This window comes from Bos indicus, chromosome 13 (genome assembly GCF_029378745.1).
Source record: "Bos indicus isolate NIAB-ARS_2022 breed Sahiwal x Tharparkar chromosome 13, NIAB-ARS_B.indTharparkar_mat_pri_1.0, whole genome shotgun sequence".
NCBI classification, from domain to species: Eukaryota; Metazoa; Chordata; class Mammalia; order Artiodactyla; family Bovidae; genus Bos; species Bos indicus.
In genome coordinates, this window is record NC_091772.1 from 37,681,335 (window position 1) to 37,704,131 (window position 22,797).

At 45.0% G+C, this 22,797-nt stretch overlaps 1 protein-coding gene across 1 annotated transcript in view; it reads left to right on the forward strand.

Annotated features, from left to right (window-relative positions):
• The window catches only part of PCSK2 (proprotein convertase subtilisin/kexin type 2), a 239,107-nt gene that overhangs the window by 123,907 nt on the left and 92,403 nt on the right, over positions 1-22,797 (forward strand). Inside the window, exons 3-5 of the mRNA XM_019973253.2 lie at positions 7,849-7,962; positions 10,141-10,249; positions 15,136-15,173. Coding sequence (XP_019828812.1) covers positions 7,849-7,962; positions 10,141-10,249; positions 15,136-15,173 — 261 coding nt within the window. The remainder of the gene's footprint in view (positions 1-7,848; positions 7,963-10,140; positions 10,250-15,135; positions 15,174-22,797) is intronic.

The window sequence follows — 22,797 nt, forward strand, 5'->3', positions numbered from 1 at the left end:
GGAGGCACACAACCGTATCCTCTCTTCTCAATTGATCGCCTTCATTCTTGAAAGATGGGCAAACCTCTCTAAATGAGGGAAATCAATACCGTGCATTCAACCATCGTTATGGCTTAACTCCCTGTTCTTTGAAAAGTTAAGCCCTGTGATTTGCCTATAATTGGACTTGCAGAGAAGTCATACCTGCCTACTCAAGGAGGAAATTAAGCCGCCAGACTCTCTGAATGTTCTCTGCCGGCTCCCTGCCCCCACCTCGGGTGAAGGACACCCGTGGGTCAAGTCTTCCCTCCACAGTCCTCTGCCTCCAGATCTTGACAGCTAAGGCCAATGATGGGTGGAAAGCGATGAATTGGAATATCTGAGTTTATGTGGCCTCCCTCTTCCCTAATCTCCCACCTCATCCAGCAGTGATGGCCTTTCTGGGTTTCTTGTTTGATGAACTGTCTTCAGCTCCTTGGTTCAAACACAGAGCTAACATGCTGCCTCGGAAATTTACCGGGAGAGAGGTGGTTATGTGCATTTCCTGCAGGGGGTCTTCTGCAGTTAAGACACCCATGAGAATGACTTCAACTGGGTACTCTCGCCATGTTGAACTTGATTTGTCTTCCACTAGCTAAGAGCAGGAAGAGTGAATTAAAGACACGCTGAGCTGCTTTGAGGGGCTTCTCTGGTGGCTCACATGGTGAAGAATCTGCTTTCATTGCGGGAGACCTAGGTTCGACCCCTGGGTCAGGAAGATGCCCGGGAGAAAGGAATGGCAAACCACTCCAGTATTCTTGCGTGGAGAATTCCATGGACAGAGGAGCCAGGCAGCTACAGTCCATAGAGTTGCAAAGAGTTGGAGGTGGCCATCTTCATCCTATCCCTTTGTATCATTCCTCCATGGGTCCTTGTTCAGATTTCCTCTTCTTATAAAGGACACCAGCCATACTGGATAAAGGCTCACCTTAGTGACCTCATTTTAACAGAATTATCTAAGACATTGCCTCAAAAAAAAAAAAACAACCCAATCACATTCTGACACACTGGGGATTAGAGCACTGACATGTGACTTTTTTCAGGGGGTCATAATTCAACCTGTAACAGATCTGACTCATGGCTCCTCCTTTGGCTCCCTGCATGACTTTTCGTGCCTTCACTCCTAATCCCTCTTCTGCCCCAAGATTGTTGTGAAAATTATCTGAGATGATGTACGTAAAGGTCTGAAACACCTCCTGGCACACAGTCAGCTCAATCAGTGTGAGTGGGTACTAGGTTTCACGTCCATTTTACAGGTGAAAAAAACAGCCTCAAATATTTTCTGTAGCTTGCTTGAGATCTCATGATAGTGAACAGTAGGTATATCAGAGTCTCTAATTCACACCTGTCTGTCCCAAAGACCAGCTCTTGTCCACAATGCCACACAGCCTGTTCTTCCACGTTTTATATTCAATAAAAGTCAAGCTATATCGTTCTTCCCATGAGATGAAGACCAACTCAATACATTTCAATTCTCCCCAGCAGCTCAAAACTTAAAAGGACAGCCCCCCAGCATGGCTCTGGCATCTCATGCACCAGAAAGGAGGGTCCTTTCCCCACCCCAGGAGAGTCATGACAGATAATCAGGCCAGGGGCCAGAGGCTGGGAAGGGGTGGGGAGTGGGAAGAATATCCAGAATGCAGCAAATTGTCCAAAGAACACAGCTCTTAAAAATAAAAATTAAAACTCTCTTAATTTGTACAGTAAATTACCTAGCCTGTATCAGCTGATGATTGGGCACAATGTTTCTGGAAGAGCTATTTTTGTTTTGTCTGAACCTATCAGAAAAAGAAAGTCCTCAGCCTCCCCTCCCCCGCCTCCCAGCAAGCAACCTGAGATGAATAAGGAGAGATTTAATTTTTTGTAAGCAAATACAATGTATGTTCTTATGGGTTTGGGTTTGGTCTCCTACAGAGAGCACACCCTTGAAGTTGCTTAGTGTAGATGCACTTTGTCCCTCTCTCATCCGTAGTTCGATTTCGTTTCTCTGTGATGTGTCAGAACGGGGTCAAGAGACAAGAAGCGGGGGATAGAGGAGTCTAGCACACAGCTGCTCAAGCCCCGGGCTCTTAGGAATCACCTGGAAAGTTCAAGAGACATGGAGGCCAGGGCTGAGTCTACTGCTCTGTTCATCCAGGCTCGGAACCTCTGCTTCCTGCATCACTGATGCACCAGAGAATCAGGAGGGGATCTTGGAGTTTGGAGTCTCCCAGAGACCTCAGTCCAGGACACACGGCGTGGCCCTCTAGGAGTTCTTCAAGAACAGGTTCCCAGGCGGCACCCCAGGCCCCCAAAACAGAATAGCCATGTTAGGGTGTCTGAGGGCCACACATGCTCAGGTTCCCCACACTCTCATGCACTGTCAGTGAGCATGCAATTCAGTATAAGCTTTCCGGGGGTCGTTTGGCAGTAACTGCCTGATGAGAATTTAAAGTCCTACCCAGTGATGAGTTTATCCTGATGACATAGTCCATAAACATCACCACAGTGTGTGTGTGTGTGTGTGTGTGTGTGTGTGTGTGTGTGTGTGTGTCTCCATCCTCTTCTTATGAGGACACCAGCTGTACTCTATTAGGACCCAGGCTGCCCTCACCTGAACTAATCACATCTACAATGGCCCCGTCCCCAAACTCAATCACTTTCGGAGCTACCAGGGATGACAACTTCAACATGTCTTCTAGGGGACATAGGTCAACCTGTAATAGGCTCATTGGTAAAGAATCTGCCTGCCAGTGCAGAAGACACCAGAGACTTGAGTTCAGTTCCTGGGTCGGGAAGTTCCCCTGGAGGAGGGCATGGCAACCTACTCCAGTATTCATGCCTGGAGAATCCCATGGACAGAGGAGCCTGGTGGGCTATGGTCCATGGGGTCACAATATGTCGGACACAACTGAGCAACTGAACATGCCCATGACACAGAAAAGCGTAGTGTGACACAATCAATAGCATCACAGATCACAAACCAAGTGCCCTCAGCCCCACGTTAGTTCCATGTTTTATGGTTTTTCTTCACAGGCTCACTGCAAGCCTAGATGTTCTCCTACTCTTTGGAGGCAGATTCCTAGATTGCCCCCTTTCTCCTGGCCTCTCCCTTGCCCAGCACAGTCAGTGCTAATTATCAGCTATTTAATTATCAGCACAGCAGGGAAGTGATCCCCGCCCTGATCCTTGGGAAGTTATAGGCGGTGAAGGTCAGTCGTGTCTGACTCTCTGCGACCCCAGGGACTGTGACCTACCAGGCTCTTCCGTCCATGGGATTTTCCAGGCAAGAGTGCTGGAATGGATTGCCATTTCCTTCTCCAGGGGATCTTCCCGACCCAGGGATCGAACCCGGGTCTCCCGCAGTGCAGGCAGACGCTTTACCGTCTGAGCCACCAGGGAAGCCCATTTAATTATCAGCCCGGCAGGGAAGTGATCCCCGCCCCGATCCTTAGGAAGTTATACTCGGTGAAGGTCGACTATGTTCCATGCCTCAGGGAGAGGCTGTGTGCTTTAGCGGAAAGTTCACAGCATTTAGAACTGATCAACTTGGGTGACTGCCATGTTTTCAATTTTTGGCCAATGGTCTCTGAACCTTTGTTTCCTCAAGTTCCTTTGAAACTGAAAGTGTTAGTTGCTCAGTTGTGTCGGACTCTTTACAATCCCATGGACTGTAGCCCACCAGACTCCTTTCTCCATGGGATTCTCCAGGCAAGAATACCAAAGTGGTTTGCCATCCCTTCTCCAAGAGGTCTTTCCTACCCAGGGATCAAACCCTGGTCTCCTGCATAACAGGCAGATTCTTTGCCATCTGAGCCACCAGGGAAGATTAAATGTAGTGAAAGTACCTTGTTAATGCAACTTGTAAAAGAGTATGCCAACATGCAGGGATGTCTGCCTCACCCTAGTACCGTCTGTAACTAGCATATTGTAGATTCACAAAAATGTTTGTGGACTGAAAATCTCTTCATTGAGGGGAGACAAAAGGAAGGGAAGGCAGTAGGTGGAGTTGTTCCAGCAAAATCTGTGTTTGTACATGTTTCCAATTAAGGTTTAAAACCTGAACCTGAATCGTAGAATATCCATCTGTTCATTTGTAATAAAATAATACCCAGTAACACATACACCTGCTTTCTCATATTTTTTTATTTGTATAAATGTTTAAGTCAATGAACCAACTTGGGGGAGCATTCTAAAACTAAATACCGAAGCTAACTGTATGTTTTATATATATATGTATATACATTTTTTTTTTTTTTTGAAAAGGCGAGAAGCCATGGTTAAGTTTTATGTGTGTCATTGATCCTACATCTAAGTGGTAATGAAGGGAATCATCTGTGAAAGGTTACAGTTCATAGGAGGAAGAAAAGAGAATAAAACTGGTCTTTTAGTTATAATGTGAGGGAAGATTATAGATGCTAGGAAATACTTCTCTGACATTAAGAGCTTTATCACACATAGAATTGTAACACTGAAACCTTCCCCAGAGGTCTTTAAAAATAGTTTATAACCTCATCTCTCTGCTCATGGCAATTTCACTTATAATAGAAAACAATTAAATGACCACTAAGAGGGAACTCGTTGTATAAGTTATGGTACATTCCCCTATGGAATGTTTAGGAAGCCATTAAAAATTGAAAGATGAGAGCTATGTAGCAATGTATTAAAATTCTTATGGTCAGATACTCAACAAAGAAAGAGTGCTCAATTTTATCAATGATGTGATTACTATTATGTAAAAATTAGGTTTAAATGCAAGTTAGGATTGAACAAGAACCAAAACACAAAAGTGACTGATGGCAGTATATGGTACCATTGTAGGGGAAACGCTGTTATCTAGTTTTTTGTGTAATAAGTGAAAATATATGTCTTAAAGGTGTTCATCCCTCTTGGAACTCTAACTGTGATCTTCACTGAGGACATGATTCAGAAAGCACTCTGCAATCTTAGGATTCTTGGTTTTTGATAACATAAGGTGCAAAACTATAGACCTCTCAAGTCATACTGTGGCGCTTCTGAGTTACAAGGAGGATGCTGTCCAGTAAGCATGGCATTCCAAAGCATCGCTGGTCTCCATTAAAAACTAATTTATGAAATTAAAAATTAATTTTATGGAAATGAAGTTAGACAGCCTTTTCATCTGAATGCACTTGGTCTGAGTTTGAAGTGACGTTGTGACAGCCATTCCTCTACTGTTATTCGAAAAGATGGAATCTGAGATAGTCTTCCTGTTCTCATGCTTCTGGGAACAACCTGCAGAGTTTTCCAACATAAGTCTATACGATGGGGCCACCGCCAACCAGGGGAGGCCAGGCAAGGTCCCCATCTGAGAGCAGAGCAGGTGAAGACTTGGGTGTGGAACCAAAATGGGTAGATGGGCACTCAGGGTGGGCAGGCAAGCTCCAGTTCCTGTACTGGAAATTCCAGTAACCAGAAGCTTTGAGAGGGGGCATTTGGTGGCTCTTTACAGGTTGAGAGTGTAGGGGAGGAAGAAACCTCCCTTGTGCTACTCACAGGTTCCCATGGCTGGCCTAATACTAAAATGGACTTGAGACAGATTAATGGAAGAAAAAGAAACAAAATTTAATTCATGCACATGGAGGTCTCATAGAATCCACAGGACCTAAGAAGTGGCCAAAGCAGGCAGCTTTTTTTAGACAAAGAAACAATAAATTTGTGAAGAATTGTCAGGACAAAGAAATTCAGGTTTGGAGTGCCCAATCTGTGAAGAATCTAAATAGAATTGAAGCTTGAGGTAGTAAATAAGGGCTTCCCAGAGTTTCAGTGGTAAAGAGATGCAGGTTCAATCCCTGGGTGGGGGAGATTGCTTGGAGTAGGAAATGGCAATCTGCTCCTCTATTCTAGCCTGGAGAATCCCATGGACAGAGGAGCCTGGCGGGCTACAGTCTGTGGGGTCACAATGAGTTGGATACAACTGAGTGACAAACACTTTCACCTTACTTTCAAGGGGTAGGGGTTAACTGTATCACAGGGAATGTCTCTTGTTGGACTCCCCACTCCCCAAAAAGAAGTCACAGAGCAAATGGCACACCCACTACTTCTCTACATGGACAGTTTCTTGCAGAATTGAGAATTTTTCTGGCGAATAAGCCCGGGCCTTCCTGTGTCCACGTGTGGAGCAGGAAAGTGAGGAACTGCTCAGCCGCAGCCTCCCTCACCTCCCAGGGCAGCAAGGAAGGGGAGGGTTTTCAGTCACGCCTATGGTCTCTCTATTCACCCCCTTCCAGCTTCACTCCTAACGTGGAGTCTTCTGTTTTCCCTCATCCCGTATCTGAGTTCATACGGTGTAGGCAACAGAAATTGATTCTGGATCATGTAAGTGAAAGTGAATCTGTTGGAAAGTGGTGCGGAGCTCACGGTCTGTGGGAGGCTGAAGGATTGGTCCTGGGGGGCTCCAGGCTGGGCTGTGGCTAACAGTGGCAAGGATCCTTTAGGGGGTGGGGTCTGGTGAGTGAGCTTCTGATATAAACACCCTCCAAGGGTCCTTTCTGCCCTCACACCATTTCCCCATGATGCAGACCCTGGAAGAGAGACACCCTCTGAGGCAGAGAGGCTTCGGTTCCTTTACAAGAGGTTGGTGCCTGGAATTTCACTCCCACAAACACAGAACCCAGTGGGCTTGAGGTCATCCCCCCAATATACTGGGGAACATGGCAGAAAGAGAAATGAACCTTTGGCAACAAAATATAATTGTAAAAAATTAACAGCATCCAGAACATACCCTTTTACCCATTTGCATAGTCCTGGAGCAGGTAGATGTTCAGCTACAGCTACTGCATGATGAGTTCGTTTTTGCCCAAGTGGAAAGAAAGCTTCCCTTTTGGGACAAAGCCCAGCTGTTGCCAGGAGCCTCCTCATTCAGCTCCTAAGTTTCATTTCCATCCAAGGGCTTGGGGTTCAATCTGACTGTCCCCAGATGAAGTGTCATCATTGCAAAGAGAGCACCAATTAATCTTTGAGGTTCCCTTACTCACCTTCTAGAACTTTGTTGTGGACTTACTGGCTTGTCGGGCAGGTTTTTCTTTTTTTCTTGTTTTGATGTTTCGTTTTGGCTGATTCCCAAATGTGATAGTACAGGACTGTCAATAAAAGTGGCTACTGTTGTTGCGGAAACCAGTACTGGAGAAACCATGCACCACACTCGGAGAGTTGGATAGTCAGGTTTATTACGCTGGCGGGCTTCCGGAAGAGTTAACACTCCAAGCTCTGAGCCCCGAACAAAGGGGTTACAGAGCTTTCTATACACAGACAGGCATGATTAAGCAGGTTTGCAGGGGCTAGGGCAATTGCAAAGAGCAGGACAAGGGTGAGTGAGATAAGCTCCAGTTCCTAGTATTCTGAGTCCCCACTTTCTGAGACCTATGTGATCCAGACTTTGTAAGGAGCAAGCTGGGTTACAGAGGCAGAAGGAGCAGGAGGTAAAATGTCTGTAAAATTTTAACTTTTCCTCTTCATTATGGTGCCTCCAGAAAACTAGGCTGTGATGGGTCCACCCCCTCCCTCTCTGAAATCACATTCATTCCCTTAATGCAAGTGTTTCATTGTTTTATTTCACCTAATGCCCCATACCACCTTATCTCCACCTAATTCTTATTCTCACAAAACTCCCTGAAGGCCATCCCCATGGCCTTTTTGTTCAAAGCAAACAATAGTAAATTATCTTAGGAAATAATCAGAAAGTAAGAGTGTTCATGAGATGAGCTCAGCTTCTACTGAGGGAATGAAAAAAAAAAACATTATATACAAACGGAATTTGAATTTGTGGAAATGAATTCTAGAAGAGGGGTGTTCGGCCAATAGTCAGGTAACACTCAGGCATTGTCATTCCAGGTAAAGAGGGCCTTGCAGCAGGAAGGATTCAACCGGAAAAAGCGAGGGTACAGAGACATCAACGAGATCGACATCAACGTGAATGATCCTCTTTTCACGAAGCAATGGTACCTGGTAAGCATCTCGGTCCCCTTCATAATGGTTCCCATCCTGGGACTTCAGACAAAAGATGCATTTCTATTTCCTCATTAGTCTGTGGGATGCTAGCCAGCGCCAGCTTGGGGGAACTTTTCTGTCCCCTCTGATCAGTATTGATTTTCCATCACCTTCCACACATCTCATTCTCTAATCGGCTTTCTTTCTGGAACTGCTAAACAGCCATAACCTTCTGGGTTCAAAGCAACTACCAAGAGCTGCTTGGTTTCTCCCAGACCAGTGTATAAGTGAAGACTTGCAGAAACATGTGAAAGTCAAGTCAACGTTCTGGGAGGAGTAACCAGGGCCTCAAAAGGTAGAGGACTGGGAGGCAAGGATGGGGCCACAGGTGTAAGAGAAAAGAGTGGGGTGACTTCACAAGGGACAAGCAAGAGAACTCAGAGACTAAAGTCGCAGGAGTACCACCTATTGGTGCTTCCTACAATAAAGGCAGTCAATTCAGTAGAGCTTAACTGATGTAGGATTCAAGGCACAGAATCCTAGTCTGTCTGGTGAAACGAATATATTTTCACAACCTATTTGGGTGGGTTGGGTTATGTTTAAAAGAGACGGGCTCACGTGCCTCCAAACCAACCCAAACCACAGAGTATATGGAATGGAAGGGGTGACTAATTTGTAAATGTTTGTAATTTATAAACAGCCCATTGTAGGAATGCATCACAATTTTTCCCTTGGAGTTTCAGAGCTGGACTATGCTCTAGGCTTCAGGGCAGGGAATTCTATAAATCCAGTCTGGGTAACTGAATGAGTTTATGTGTGTTAGGATTGCCTAGGTATCTTACAATAACAAACAACCCACAAATCAGAGTGGAATAACAACATCAAAGCTTGTTTCTCACTCACGTTATGCATCCAACACTTTGAAATCCCTTAGGTACCCAGGCTTCATCTTAGCTGCATCCCAATCCCTGGTTACAGGAGCAACTCAATGGCGGGAGAAAAGCAAATCACGCGCTGGCTCTTAAAGCTTCTGCCTGGACGTGATGAATGGCATGTAAACTCACATTCCATTGGCCAAAACCAGTCACATGGTTCTAACTTCCAGGGCATGAGGTGTCATCTTCACATGTGCTTAGGAGAAGAGTAGTCATTTCTATAAAGAGCGCTAATAAGAGTTGACTCATTGGAAAAGACTCTGATGGTGGGAGGGATTGGGGGCAGGAGAAGAAGGGGACGACAGAGGATGAGATGGCTGGAAGGCATCACCGACTGGATGGACATGAGTTTGAGTGAACTCCAGGAGTTGGTGATGGACAGGGAGGCCTGGCGTGCTGCGATTCATGGGGTCGCAAAGAGTCAGACACGACTGAGCGACTGAACTGAACTGAACTGAACTGAATGATATTTACATGTTTCAGCAGCATCATACCAGCTACTTGTCACTGTGGGCATCAGTCAATACCAGCTCTAACTTCCCTATTTTTTTTTTTAATGATTTATCTTTGAGAGAATCTCCGCAGGACAAAAATGCATAAGAAGAGGGTAGTAAACATATTTGTATGGAATTTTTCTTTTTTCCTTTTCTTTCTTTTTTGATTTTTTAAGGGGGAAGGCTTTTTTTTATTTCTTATATTAGAACTTGCACTAAAGGTAAGGCAGCTCTCTTTAATTCAGTTCAACAAATAATTTTAAGCGAGACTTGGTGTGGGGGTATTGAACTTAAAAGGTAAATAGAGCATGCTCCCTCTTGCAAAGGATATTATTATTTAGTGAGGAAATTATTCAATCAGAATAAAGCAAAACAATACGAACTAAATTCTGAAAGTGAGGAATAAATACAGAGCTACAAGAGTTGTGAGCACTTAATTCTAAACTGGGGAGGGTTTCTTGCAATGTTGGTCCTCAAGAGTTTAAAGATGATGATCCAGTAATGAGGTAGGGAGACAGAAATTGCATTTGAATATTTCCATGAGACAGAAAATACCGGTGTTCTGTGTATCAAAAAACAGAAGGAGCAGACTAGAAGAGGTAGATGGAGGGAACACCCCTAAGTCCTGTTTCATGGAAGACGTGACCTCTGATCTGGCCCTGAAATATCAGGTGGCTGCAGAGTGTGTCAAGCAAATACTTACCATCTGGTACTTTACCATCTACACCAAACTAATAAGAGCCTCTGCTTTGGCATTCCTGAACCAGATCAATACCGGGCAAGCTGATGGTACTCCCGGTCTCGACTTGAATGTGGCAGAAGCCTGGGAGCTGGGATACACAGGGAAAGGTGTTACCATTGGAATTATGGACGATGGTGAGTATTCCAAAAGCTTCATTCATCTGGAACCAAGTGTGTCTTTTGCATGTCTTTGGAACAGAAAAGATCCATCGTTTGGGAGTCAGAGGTAGGAGGGCCAGAGGCTGGGCATGGTCATGTATACTGTGCCGACATCCTCAGCCTCCTCACGTCAGTGATCCTCAAGCCCTTCACCAATATGTACTGAATTAATAAGTTTACATTTTTTTAATGAACAAATGAAAGTTGACAACCACTGAATTATAATTTCTCACTGGGGCCACTGGACTTCCCCTGGTGGCTCAGTGGTAAAGAATCCACCTGCCAATGCAAGAGACGTGGGTTCGATCCCTGGGTTGGGAAGATCTCCTGGGGAAGGAAATGGCAACCCACTCCCGCATTCTTGCCTGGGAAATCCCACAGATAGAGGAGCCTGGCAGGCTACAGTCCATGCAGGTCACAAAAGAGCCAGACAGGATTTAGCGACTCAACAACAGCAGCAACAAACACTGCTTATATCTCACCTTGAAACAGCTTCTAAACTGTTTATATTTACCACCTATGTCTCTAGATCCACACTGTTCAATGTAGTAGCCACTAGCCATATGTGGCTATTTACATTTAAGTTTTAATTAGAGTTTTAAATACAGTTTTAAATACAATTAAAAATTCAATTCCTCAATCACATTCACTTAATTTCAAGGTCTCAATAACCACATGGGGCTAGTGGCAATTCAGTTCCACTTCATTTCTATCATCACAGAAAGTTCCAGTAGGCAGTGTGGCTCTAGATCCCCAAAAGCATTTTGACTTTATTGCTGCTTTCAGAATGAGCCCTGGTAAAGCAAAGTGATCACAGTTTACTATTCTTGCCCCCCTGTAATGTTAATTCTATCCCACATGCCTGCCCGACAAAGATTTAGCGGAGCTTTATTTTTTATATATCATGATATGAAAGCCAAAGGGTTTGATGAACTGCTGTTTTTCTAACATGTGCCATTGGCTCTGCCAAGATTCTGGAGTACCTCTACCCTGCAGGCTTCTCATTGGGGATGCACTTTCACCTCTCATCAGCCGTCTGGATCCTCCATAAAAGCTCCGCTGGGCAGTACTGGTCCAATTACATATAAAGTCTGTACAGAAATGAAGCAATGGAGCCTTTCTCTTCTCAAGATCCTCAAAGAATATGATGTTCTCTAAAGCAAGCCTTTGAAGCAGGATTGATGGGAAACAAGGACAGACAGCGTGCTTAAAATCAGCGTGTCTTTGTGTGGGCTCAATTAAATATCGACATGAAAACAATGCCCAGTGCTTTCTGAGGTGTGAGATGTTTTGAAGTGGAGGCAAAAGCTTTCTCCAGTGGCCAAGGGCTTTCACAGGGAAAAAAAGGAGCTCTCACAAGAGTGAGTGTATGTGTATATGTGTACGCACACACTCATGCCACTGTGGGCAGCTTACCTGTTTTTCCTTCCTGATGCTTTGGCTCAGAAAGCACCACGGTTGAGGCCAGCTCACCTAGGAGAAAGATGCATGTAGGTTTGGGGGCAACCTGCCTAGATTATACTGGAATCACCATTTCATCACCAAGCATCTGGGGGATCAGAGCAGCACCCTTAAAAGGGGTCATAGGCAAGTGGTTTTGCTCTTACAAAACCTCCAAAGTCTCAACTGAACTGTTAACATTGTAACTAAGGATATGTACATGCAGCCCCTTGTTGATTCCCTGAGGGCTCCAGAACTGCCAGCAATTCCTGAGGATTTGGACTGTTGTAGAGAAGACTTTCAAACTAATGACAGGATACCAGTGATTTATGAACTAAAGTATAACCAAGTATTTGTCATTTGCGCACCATATTGCATCATGATGGTCTGGTGATGAGTCAGCGCCCCCTGTAGACTGCAAGCCTTAGGTGGCTGTTCAGCTCAGGTTCTGTGTCTAAATGGTCTGTTTTTCCAAGACCTGCGTAGCACCTGGCATTCATTGCTGAACATAAACCTGTGAATGAAAACAAGAATGAATCCATTAATAATACAAGAATTGAAAAATAAATAAGCTGATTAAGAAGATGTATTCAGTGTCTTCCGCCTCAAAAGATAATCAAATATACCAAAACATTGAAATACTATTTAATTACCATGTTATCGTTTTCATGCTTAGTTCATTATTATTTTTCTGGATCATGTCTGTCATCCTTAATCCATCTGTCAATAATCTTCCTCAGACCAAAGTCTGTGTCTGTTCTAACTTAACATTCAGTCTTCCACTTAACCTAATTAAAGATCCTTTATTTTAATTAGGCTAAATTTATCTTGTTTTAATTCTGATTTCCTTCGGTCTTCAAATTATCTCTGGGCTTTTCCCATCACAGAGATGAGACTATCACATCTTAGAAAATTCCTCTCCTAAGTAAATTGAATCATCAGAACAGGAAGCCATATTTTAAAAATTAACTGTTAGGGAAAAAAGAAACTTATTCTCTGCATGTGTGTGTATCTTTTCTTTTAAACTTATCTGTTTGTAACATGTTTTGCCTAACAACGAGTGCACAAAATGTTACCAATTTCAACAAACATATAGGACAATTTAATTTCAACACAACACTCTAAAACCAAGTTGCTGCTGTTGTTCAGTCGCTCAGTCATGTTGGACTTTTGTGATCCCATGGACTGCAGCACACCAGGCTTCCCTGTCCTTCACTATCTCCCAGAGTTTGCTTACATTCATGTCCATGGAGTCGGTGATGCCATCCAACCAACTCATCCTCTGCCACCCGTTTCTCTTCCTGCCCTCAGTCTTTCCCAGCATCAAGGTCCTTTCTAATGAGTCAGCTCTTTGCCTCAGGTGGCCAAAATATTGGAACTGCAGCTTCAGCGTCAGTCCTTTCAATAAATATTCAGGACTGATTTCCTTTAGGATTGACTGATTTGATCTCCTTGCCGTCCAAGGGACTCTCAAGAGTCTCCTCTAACACCACAGTTCAAAAGTATCAATTCTTTGGCATTATAGTCCAACTCTCACATCCATTCATGACTACTGCAAAAACCATAGCTTTGACTAGATGGACCTTTGTCAGCAAAGTGATGTCTCTGCTTTTTAATATGCTGTCTAGGTTTGTCATAGCTTTTCTCCCAAGGAGAAAGCATCTTTTCATTTCATGGCTGCAGTCACTGTCTGCAGTGATTTTGGAGCTCAAGAAAATAAAGCCTGTAGACTTTTTGAATTATTTCTTCTTTCTGCACCATCCACAAAACTCTAGTAATGTGGTCAATGAAAGTACTGATGAGGATGCAAGGAATATAATTGGTTACGTGTTTACTGCAAGCTAAACACTTTCAGTGAACTGGCTCCGACCTCGAAAACTGCTTTTCGAGGAGAACAGTACTTCCGTTTCAAAGATGAGGAAGCTGAGACTCAGAGAATCTATGCAGCCAGAGTCACACAAACATTTCGGTGCCTGAGCCCGGATAGAACTGGATCTGGAAGCCTGTGCTTATCCCCAGCTCCATCCCACAGCCTACACTGACATCTCTGAATCAGGGTTGAGAACAAGGGTCTTAAACTTTAAAAATATTAGCCTTTTTATCTTCCTCCCCCATCTTCCTGCAGTTTTGGGGAGCAGGGTAAAGGAGGTGAAAGAGAAGGGCCTGGCTATCGTCTCCCAAACTGTAGAAAGCAGAGTAACATCAGCAGTTGCTTCTGATGTGAAAACATCAGTAGATCAGTGACTCCCAGTCCAGGAATTACTTGTGCAACCAGAAAAAAAAAAGGAAAACTTCCTTTTAAAAATACAATATTTGGATGCAAGTTCTTTTTTGCAGGACAAAGCTACAATGTGGCCCGGCCTTGTTATGCATGCAGCAAAGATGACTGACACTTAATCATGATCAAGACTTAATGATGCCTCTGGCTTGCAAATATTGCAACCCAATAGAGTTACTGACGCCTCTGGAATAAGACGACACTGTTTTCACCCCTACCAGGTTGAGAAGAATGCAAGCACAGAGAAGCCAAGTACCTTGCCTGAAGTCACTCAGCCAGTCAGCAGCATGGTTGGGATTAAAACTCTGGTCTTTGACTCCAAAGACTACACTCATAACCATACTAGGTAGCGCAGGAACCCAGCCAATTTCTGAGAGGGCTGGATGCTCTGATGTTGTTGCTGCTTTTCAGTGATTAGATACTACAGACCTGGATGAGAGCTTTGCAGTTTGCCCTTTGAAGTTCCTCAGTGCTTTCTGAGATCTACATGTTGATGGATCCCAGCAGCATCAGGGACCATAATCCTACTGTTGCAATGACCCTGGACAAGATAGGCCGCATGCGGGAGAAAGCACAGGACTCCCACCAGAAGATTCATGGTCTCAGGCCCCCTGGAAAGCTTTCTGCAAAAACAAGAACCAGTTCCCACCTGGGACACCTCCAGGAAGCCACTTGCCCTTTGCCTAATGGCTTTTCTCGCCAAGCCATGTTTCTCTTGTTATTTCCGTGCCTGGCAATGCTCTCCTAATCCACTGCTGTCTGAGCCCTGTTAAATAATCATCGCTTTTCCTCCCCAGGGCAGGCTTCACTTCAGAAGAAATGCCAGCTGATGCTTTAGAAATGTCAGCACTTCCACAAATCTCTCTTAGATCACTTCTCTGATGAGACGTCCATCAGAAGTGTTATGCTAGGGCCCTGAGCTGTAACTGGCTTCACTCCTCTGACACATCTGGTGGCCACTGGCTCTGCATCTGGGGTGTGGGGGTGGGCAGTGCCCTCCCCCAGGGGTACCTGAGGCGGGGGCCCAGTGCTCACCCCCTCCCCATCTTCTGATGCCCACACAGAAGGTGACTTCTTGAGCAGGTCTCCTGAGGACGCGTGGCAGGTATTAACCCTCTGTTCCTGTGCTCTTGTCTTTTCACAGGAATTGACTATCTCCACCCGGACCTGGCCTCGAACTACGTAAGTGTAAGCTGCCCTGTGTGGGGAATCGCGCGTGTCCTAAATGCTCTGGTGCCCCTGGTGGTGGGAGGACACACGCACACACACACATCTGCCTGCACATAGGCCACACCCAGGGCACACAGGTACCCTGCACATGCACGCATACCAGATGGCCCATCTTATGGAAGCTGAAGCTTGTGTCAAAGACAGACGAGGCGTGGGGCCTGGACCAGGCAAAGGTGAGTGACTTTGGAGAGCAAAAGAAGGAACTGAGGTCTGAAAGGACAAAGTGTCAAGAAAGAAAAGGTAAAGGGAGCAGGGACAGAGCCTTGGCAAAGTTTAAAATCAGCTCCAGCTGAGGACATTGACTGGAGGGTGGAAATGAGCCATTTGGGTTCTTGCTGGACAAAACCTATGGCAAAAAGCCCAAAGGGCAGCAACTTGCACAAAACCCACAGCTTTATGAGAGCAAGCATGCCACCTTCTTAAGATTATCTTTGTCCTGATGACTTTCCCCACAAATTCAAATATGGCATATTGCTTCCCTTGACAGAGGAGAAATATTAACAGGGAATCACAGTAAATGTCTGGGCTCTGACTTTTGATCCAGCAAGTCACCTACTGATTCCTGATAAGATCTGCAAACCCTTTAAACTTAAGTGATCAGTTTACTATAACCCCAGGGAGTATACCATTAAAGCATCAGTGTAGTCACTCAAAATAACCCAAACTATTACTAAGCTATATTTCTCCTACAACTTCCAGATCTAGGTACTTTTTTTTTAGTATTTTGTTTGCTGAAAAGACTCATATATTTAGAGAATATAGATTTAAATAGAGGAAAGATGATTAACAAGAAGTATTTGGGGATCCACGTTCTTCCTGGAACGTGTGAGTGTCCACACTGCAAAACAAGAAGGGAGATTTTACATGCGTGTGGTGGACAGGAAATTAGGAAGCAGAACACAGACATGCTGGGTTTCTATTGATCTCATGGGTCTTATAAACCTAGAAGAGTGTACATTGGGCTGAGCATCTTTTTTAATGGAAAAAAAAAAAGTTAAATTAATCATTGGCGTTGTCCAGCCAATGTGCCTCCAGAGAGAAACAACAGGCATCAATCCAAATCTCACTGGATGAATGAGAATCCACTCTGCTAGATCAGGCAATAAAGAACTTGGACTTCCCTGGTGGTCCAGTTGCAAAGACTTCACCTTCCAACACGAGGGGTGTAGGTTCGATTCCCTGGTCAGAGAGCTAAGACCCCACGTGCCTTGGGGTCAAAAAACCGAAAGGTAAAACAGAAACAATAATGTAACAAATTCAGTAAAGACTTTAAAAAATAGACCAAAAAAAGGAAAGAACAGTCTAGGAGCTGTTTCAATAGATTCAGACTCCCAGCCATCTGCAGAGTCTAAGGACAGCAGGTGCTCGTCCTCTCAGGCCTCCCTGCTGGCACATGGAGCCACTGCCTGGCTGTTCCTCTGCTTCCTTAGAGGGACCGCCCTACGCAGGGCCTTGTCTGTCTCCTTGAAAGCCCCATGTGTGCATTCACATGTCCAGCTCTTCTCGACTCCATGGACTGTAGTCCGCCAGACTCCTCAGTCCATGGACTTTTCCAGGCAAGAATACTGGAGTGGGTTGCCATTTCTTCCTCCAGGGGATCTTCCCCACCCAGGGATGGAGACATCTCTTGCATCTCCAGCATTGACAGGCAGATTTCTTACCACTTTTGCCACCTGGATTACTCCAAAGCCCTGCCTCCCCCAGAAATGCAGAACCATGGAGAGTTTGCCAAGAAGAGGTGGGGAGATGCATGTGCCTCGTTTTCTCCCAGGTTCTGATCTTGGAAGCCCTTCCTTGCAGAGAAATGGTAGGGAAACCAGTTGCAGGCGGAGGTTCGGCCTCAGGGCTGCCCTTGCAACTGAGGCACTTCTAGTTTCCTCCCTGAATGAATTCCTCTTGCAACCTGTAGAGCATCACTGTGGAGTGGCTGCCAGTCAGGCTGGACAGTGGGCAGCACATGCCTCTCTCTTTCTAAGGCTACTTACTGCCCTTACTGGAGATTGACCTGGCCACCCCTGCCCAGCCCAGGTGTTTCTGTGACAGCTGTTCCCAACACCAGTCACCAGACAAAAAAGAGATAGTAATTCAACACCAGTCACCAGATTAAAAAGAGACAGTAATTCAAGTGGGAAAAAAATTCTTCCGGGGCTCTGGTGAATGGTAGGTATAATGCCAGTGGACAGTGTCATTCACCTGCCAAAAACCCTCATCTGAATCAGGAAAGTGAAAGATACACATTGAAGGGTGTCAGCTCCCCTCAAATCTGCAATATCAGAACACATCTGAAAAGTCTATGAGTTCTTTGAGTGCCATTTTCTTTTTTCCTTTTCTTTCCTTTGTTTCTTTCCAAAACAAATGTTTATAAATTAAAAAAAAAAAATGTCCTCTATAGAACATGCGGAAAAACATAAAACAGATTCAGAACTAGCTATATCACCATTCTTAACATTTTGACATATTTTGGACTTCATTTCTATGTGTATATTTCTAATAAAACTGGGCTCTTGTTGCATATACAGTATCCCCCCTGCCATGTGTTATGTCATGATATTTTTATATTATCAAATAATCTTCAAAGCCTGATTATAGAAGCTATACAGTATTGCCTCATGTGATAATTTACTTAAACTCTGCCATCCCCAATAATTGGACAACTAGGTTGCCTCCAATGGGCATCTCACTCTGAGAGAGGTAGTGACAGATGGTGACAAGGGTGGTTGAGGGTCTCCAAACCACAACAGGCTAAGGAGAGTGAAAAGAATTGGGAAAACACACACACACACACAACTTAAGAAGCACATTAAATACGTTTTCAAATATTTCCAGTTCTCTAGAATGGATGAGGCATTCAACCTGTTCAGTAGTTTCTCCCATGGAAATACCCACCAATGAGTGACCACTGCAGGAGGATTTTAGTTCAGTTAAAGCAAAAACTAATGATTAAGGAATAAATAAAAAGCATTAGCTCTCCCAGGAAGTAATGAGCTCTCCTTACCTGAGAATGTTCATGAAGAGCATTGATGGCCATTTGGCAGGGTTGTTGAAGAAATGACTTAAACAAATGACATCTAAGACCCAAATGGAAACGGTGAGCTCTGGACAGAACCGCATGATTCAACAACTTCCAACCAGAGGAAGGGTCCATGTCTTCAGCACTCACCAAAACGCTTTTAACTTTATGAAGTGAGTATGTCTAACTATACTATGCCTTTGAAAATGTCCTCTGTCTTTGGTAGAAGTGAGAAAACTGAACACCCAAATAGCCCATCCTTAACTCCTCAGCGGAAAACTTGAACCAGCTAGTTTTCACCAGTCATGCGTCTCCTTTACCCTGGGTAGAGTTGAGAGTGACAACTTTAAAGCTACTTTAAAGCAACTTTAAAGCTGCCAGATTTATCTTCTTTATTTTTAATTAAAAATTTTACACTACAATTAACAGAATGAGGATGGCAAGTGGAGTAGACCTGCCCAAGAGGGCAGTGAAGTCAGTGGATGGTGATAAACTCAAAAATTGTTTGAGCAAAGGATTAACAGGCAGCTTCACACCTTGTTAGGTGACTTAATGGCTTGGATTCAAGAGCTAGCCAGTGCTCTTCTAGAGAAATGTACTAACTTTGGGAAAGTCCACGTTTGGGTTCCGGCCAAAGCAGACCTGAGACAAGGGTTTGAGGGCAAGTGTTTTATTTGGGAGGTGACCTTAGGAAGCAAGATGAGAGGCAGGCGGAATGAGATGGGAGAGGGAAGGCAGCGGCAGGAGGTGCATTTCAAGCAAGTCACCATGGCAAACCAGCCGGAACTTAATCCCACTGGGGCATCTGTGAGCACATGCTGGGCACCAGAGTTCTCCCACACGGGATGGGACACCTGGAAGCTGGGGTGTTTATACTGCAGCTCCCATTAGTCACTGCTGAGGGCTTCTCCCAGGGGACATTAAGACCCCAGCACCTCTGCCCTCCCCAACATCTCGAGAAGAGCCCTCCACAAACAGAAGTGGGAACAGGCAGCTGGAGCCCATCAAGTGTGTGGAAACGACAGGCTGGGTCCTGGCAACATCTGTCTGAGGGACGGTGACTTGGCAACTTATTAAAGGTTAAAATAAACAGAAACGTGCTCAGTGAGAAGTAAAAGCCCCTATCAGAGGCTCTTAGACAAAAGGACAAAAACTTCTTCATAATCAAGCCAAGAAAAACATTTCCCAGAGCAGAATTATTATCAAAGCTTGTTTATTCTGCACATTAAAAGACAAGACTCAAGGTAGGCTGGTCGTCCAGCATTCTTTCCATTTAAACTGAGAATTTGAATCCTCTGAAAACTGCAAATTAATATACAAATGTAAGTCACTAGTGTTAATTTAATTCAACAACTCCACCCTGAATCTGTTGAGTGTTAGGAGCAAGAAATGATAGCAGCCACTTCCACTGTTGCTCTGTTGTTCTATGATTGAATTTAACCTGAGGATCCACTCTCCCTGGTAAACGCTCACTATTCCAAATAAATAAATTCTCTCTCTTCATCTCAATAGTAACAACATGAAATGAGTCTTGGCCAAGTCCCTATTTCAGACCAAGCTGAAATCAGTGTTCCTTTACCCAGCCTCTCTGGAGAAACAGTCTGGATATGGGCTCCAACTCAATCAGATGGCCATACATTGGACCCACTGTGGGTGAACCCTGAGGAAGAGAAACCAGACACAGGTTCTTCAGAGGAGCCTGTGGTCTGTAATGACATAGGCCCGGGGCATGACTTGCAGGTGAGGGGTGGGCAGGCAGCGGGGGTCACTGTCTTTGTGCTGGGTGGTCCCCTGCAGCAATGATCACGTGTTCACGGTGCAGGTCCAAGCCTGGGGTCCTCCCAGGCCTGCAGAATAGAGGGAGACTTTTGTTCAAGGACAGGCAGGTGTGACCGAGATGGCAGCTTTCAAGGTGTGGGACAGGTGAAGCCGAGCATCTCCCGCTTTGTTCCCAAGCCCGCTCTGCTGAAGCTGATGGGGTGAAGCAAAGGCTGGCAGCTCTGTAAAATCCAGAGAGGGCCTCCGTCTGTGGTGGGGGTTTTCTCAGAGGCAGACTGAAACAAAGACTTGAAGGCAAGTAGTTTACCAGGGAGGAGACCCCAGTGGGTGTCAGCCAGTTCTCCCCAGATTGCCCGCCACCCACACAGAACAGGGCCAGGCAGGGCGTGGGGCTGACACTGGCGGAGCGGCCAGCACACCCCCAGGGCCAGTGTGGAAACTGAGTGAACCCTGAGCGTGACTCCCAGCTTCCCGGCTCACAGACGTGCAACCTTAGACTCACCATGTAAACCTCTGTGAACTTTAATTTCCTATCAGGTGTGCTGTGAGGTATCGTGAAAGACTGTGTGTGTATCTCCTGATAGATAATGTGTGTGCTCAGTCACTCAGTCGTGTCCAACTCTTTGCAACCACATGGACTGTAGCCCTCCAGGCTCCTTTGTCCGTGGGAGTTCCCAAGTAAGAATACTGGAGTGGATTGCCATTTCCTTCTCCAGGGGAACTTCCCAACCTCGGGATCAAACTCGAGTATCCTGCATTGCAGGTGGATTCTTTACCACTGAGCCATCTGGGAAGCCCCTGAAAGATAACAGATGCTCAATAAACATCCATTTCTTTCTGAAGAAAGTTGAGATGACACAGGCAGCCTGTCCCGATGGAGAAACAGGGACATGAGCTTAGTGTTATCAAAAGAGAAAACAGGGTACCTCCAGACTCCGTGTAAGACTGTGAGGCTACGAAAGCAGAGACTGAAAGGTGAAGGTTACCCAAGTCAATCTCAAAAATGGATTTGAAAAAGAACATCCAAGACAACAGAAGAAACAGGGAGAGAGGACCCTTTGCTTGAAGCCAAGATGGAAGGAAGAGGTCCCACTGACATATTAGGGTCATTTTATGCAGCAGCTCTACAGTTTCCCATGCTAGACTCTCTTCCAGGTCCTCTCACAGTCACTGAAGCCATCCCAGCCTAAGAGAAAACAGATTTGTCTGGCCCCATCCCAGACCTACAGGAATAAAATCTCTAGGAATAAAAAAGCCTCATCACATGTATTTCTTTGACAATATTCCCAGATTTTGAGTGCTGAAGAACTGATGCTTTTGATCTGTAGTGTTGGAGGAAACTCTTGAGAGTCCCTGGGACTGCAAGGAGATCCAACCAGTCAATCTCAAAGGAAATCAACCCTGAATATTCATTGGAAGGACTGATGCTGAAGCTGAAACTCCAATACTTTCGCCACCTGATGCAAAGAGTTGACTCATTGGAAAAAACCTTGATGCTGGGAAAGATTGAAGGCAGGAGGAGAAGGGGATGACAGAGGATGAGATGGTTGGATGGCATCATCGACTCAATGGACATGAGTTTGAGCAAGCTCCGGGAGATGGTGAAGGACAGGGAAGCCTGATGTGCTGCAGTCCACGGGGTGGCAAAGAGACATGATGACTAAACAACAACCAGATTCTGATGGTTCACTTCATCATTTGTTTTGACACTTTCCTCATTCATTCATCCATTTATTTATTCAACAATGCTATTTCCAACAAATGTATGACCCTATTGCAACCAGATCACAAGCTCTTTGTAGGGAAGTGAGTACCTCTTCAATTTTGTGTCCTTCTTAACGTTTAGCACAGCACTGAGCAGGCATTTAATAAATCTGTGTCAAATTTCATTGCATATTAATCAATCACAATTGTGTATTAATTAATCAGTCCTTTTGCAAATGAAATCAGGACCTCAGTCACGTCTTGGGCCTCTGTTAGTGGTGATGGGAAATGCTGGTATGCAGCTGTCATCCACCCCCACCCCGTGCTGCACCACCTGTGTCACTCGTGAGGGGCACAGAGGACCACAGAGGTTAACTGAGGCTTCCCCACCACCCCCAACCCTCCCCTGCGGCTGAAGACCTGGAGAGAATGTGATTCTCAGCATGGATAATCCACCTACAGATAACCAAGAGCTCCTTCTTTTCTGTAATGCTTAGAACTCCGGAGGTTGGTAGAAATGAAAGTAAGTTCTCAGATGGGAGAAGACAAATTATGCTCTTTGTTTCAGTTCAAAATTTGGAACATTATTTATGCTCCAGGGTTGTAATTTCACCAACGGAAGTTCTTGGAAAAGAAAAGAGGCCACCCCCTAGGACCTGTACTTTTCCACTCTTTTGATGGGCTCCTGACTGTGACTGGCTTTGAAGAGGGGCCTTTGGAGCGCCCTGAAGGGTTGTCAGAACGCAGCCTGCAGCAGGTAGCTTTGAGCTCGGGCCCTGTGCTTGCTGGGAAGCCGCCATGATGAAAGGGTGGCGGCCGGAAGTGACCAGGCCTCAGTCCTGAATGACTCAGATGCTATGAAGTATCGATTGCATGCATCGCTTCAGGCTTTTAGGCTGATTAATATTTAAATAAAGCACATTAATATTGCATATGCAATTGAGGTTGAAACAACCTTGTTGGAAGAAGGAGCTGGGTTTCTTTTGATGTACTCATTAATGCTGGGCAGATCACCATGCGCACTTGATCACCAAGAGGCCAGATTGAATACTGGGGGGTAAGAACCTTTCTTTTCAGTCCTTT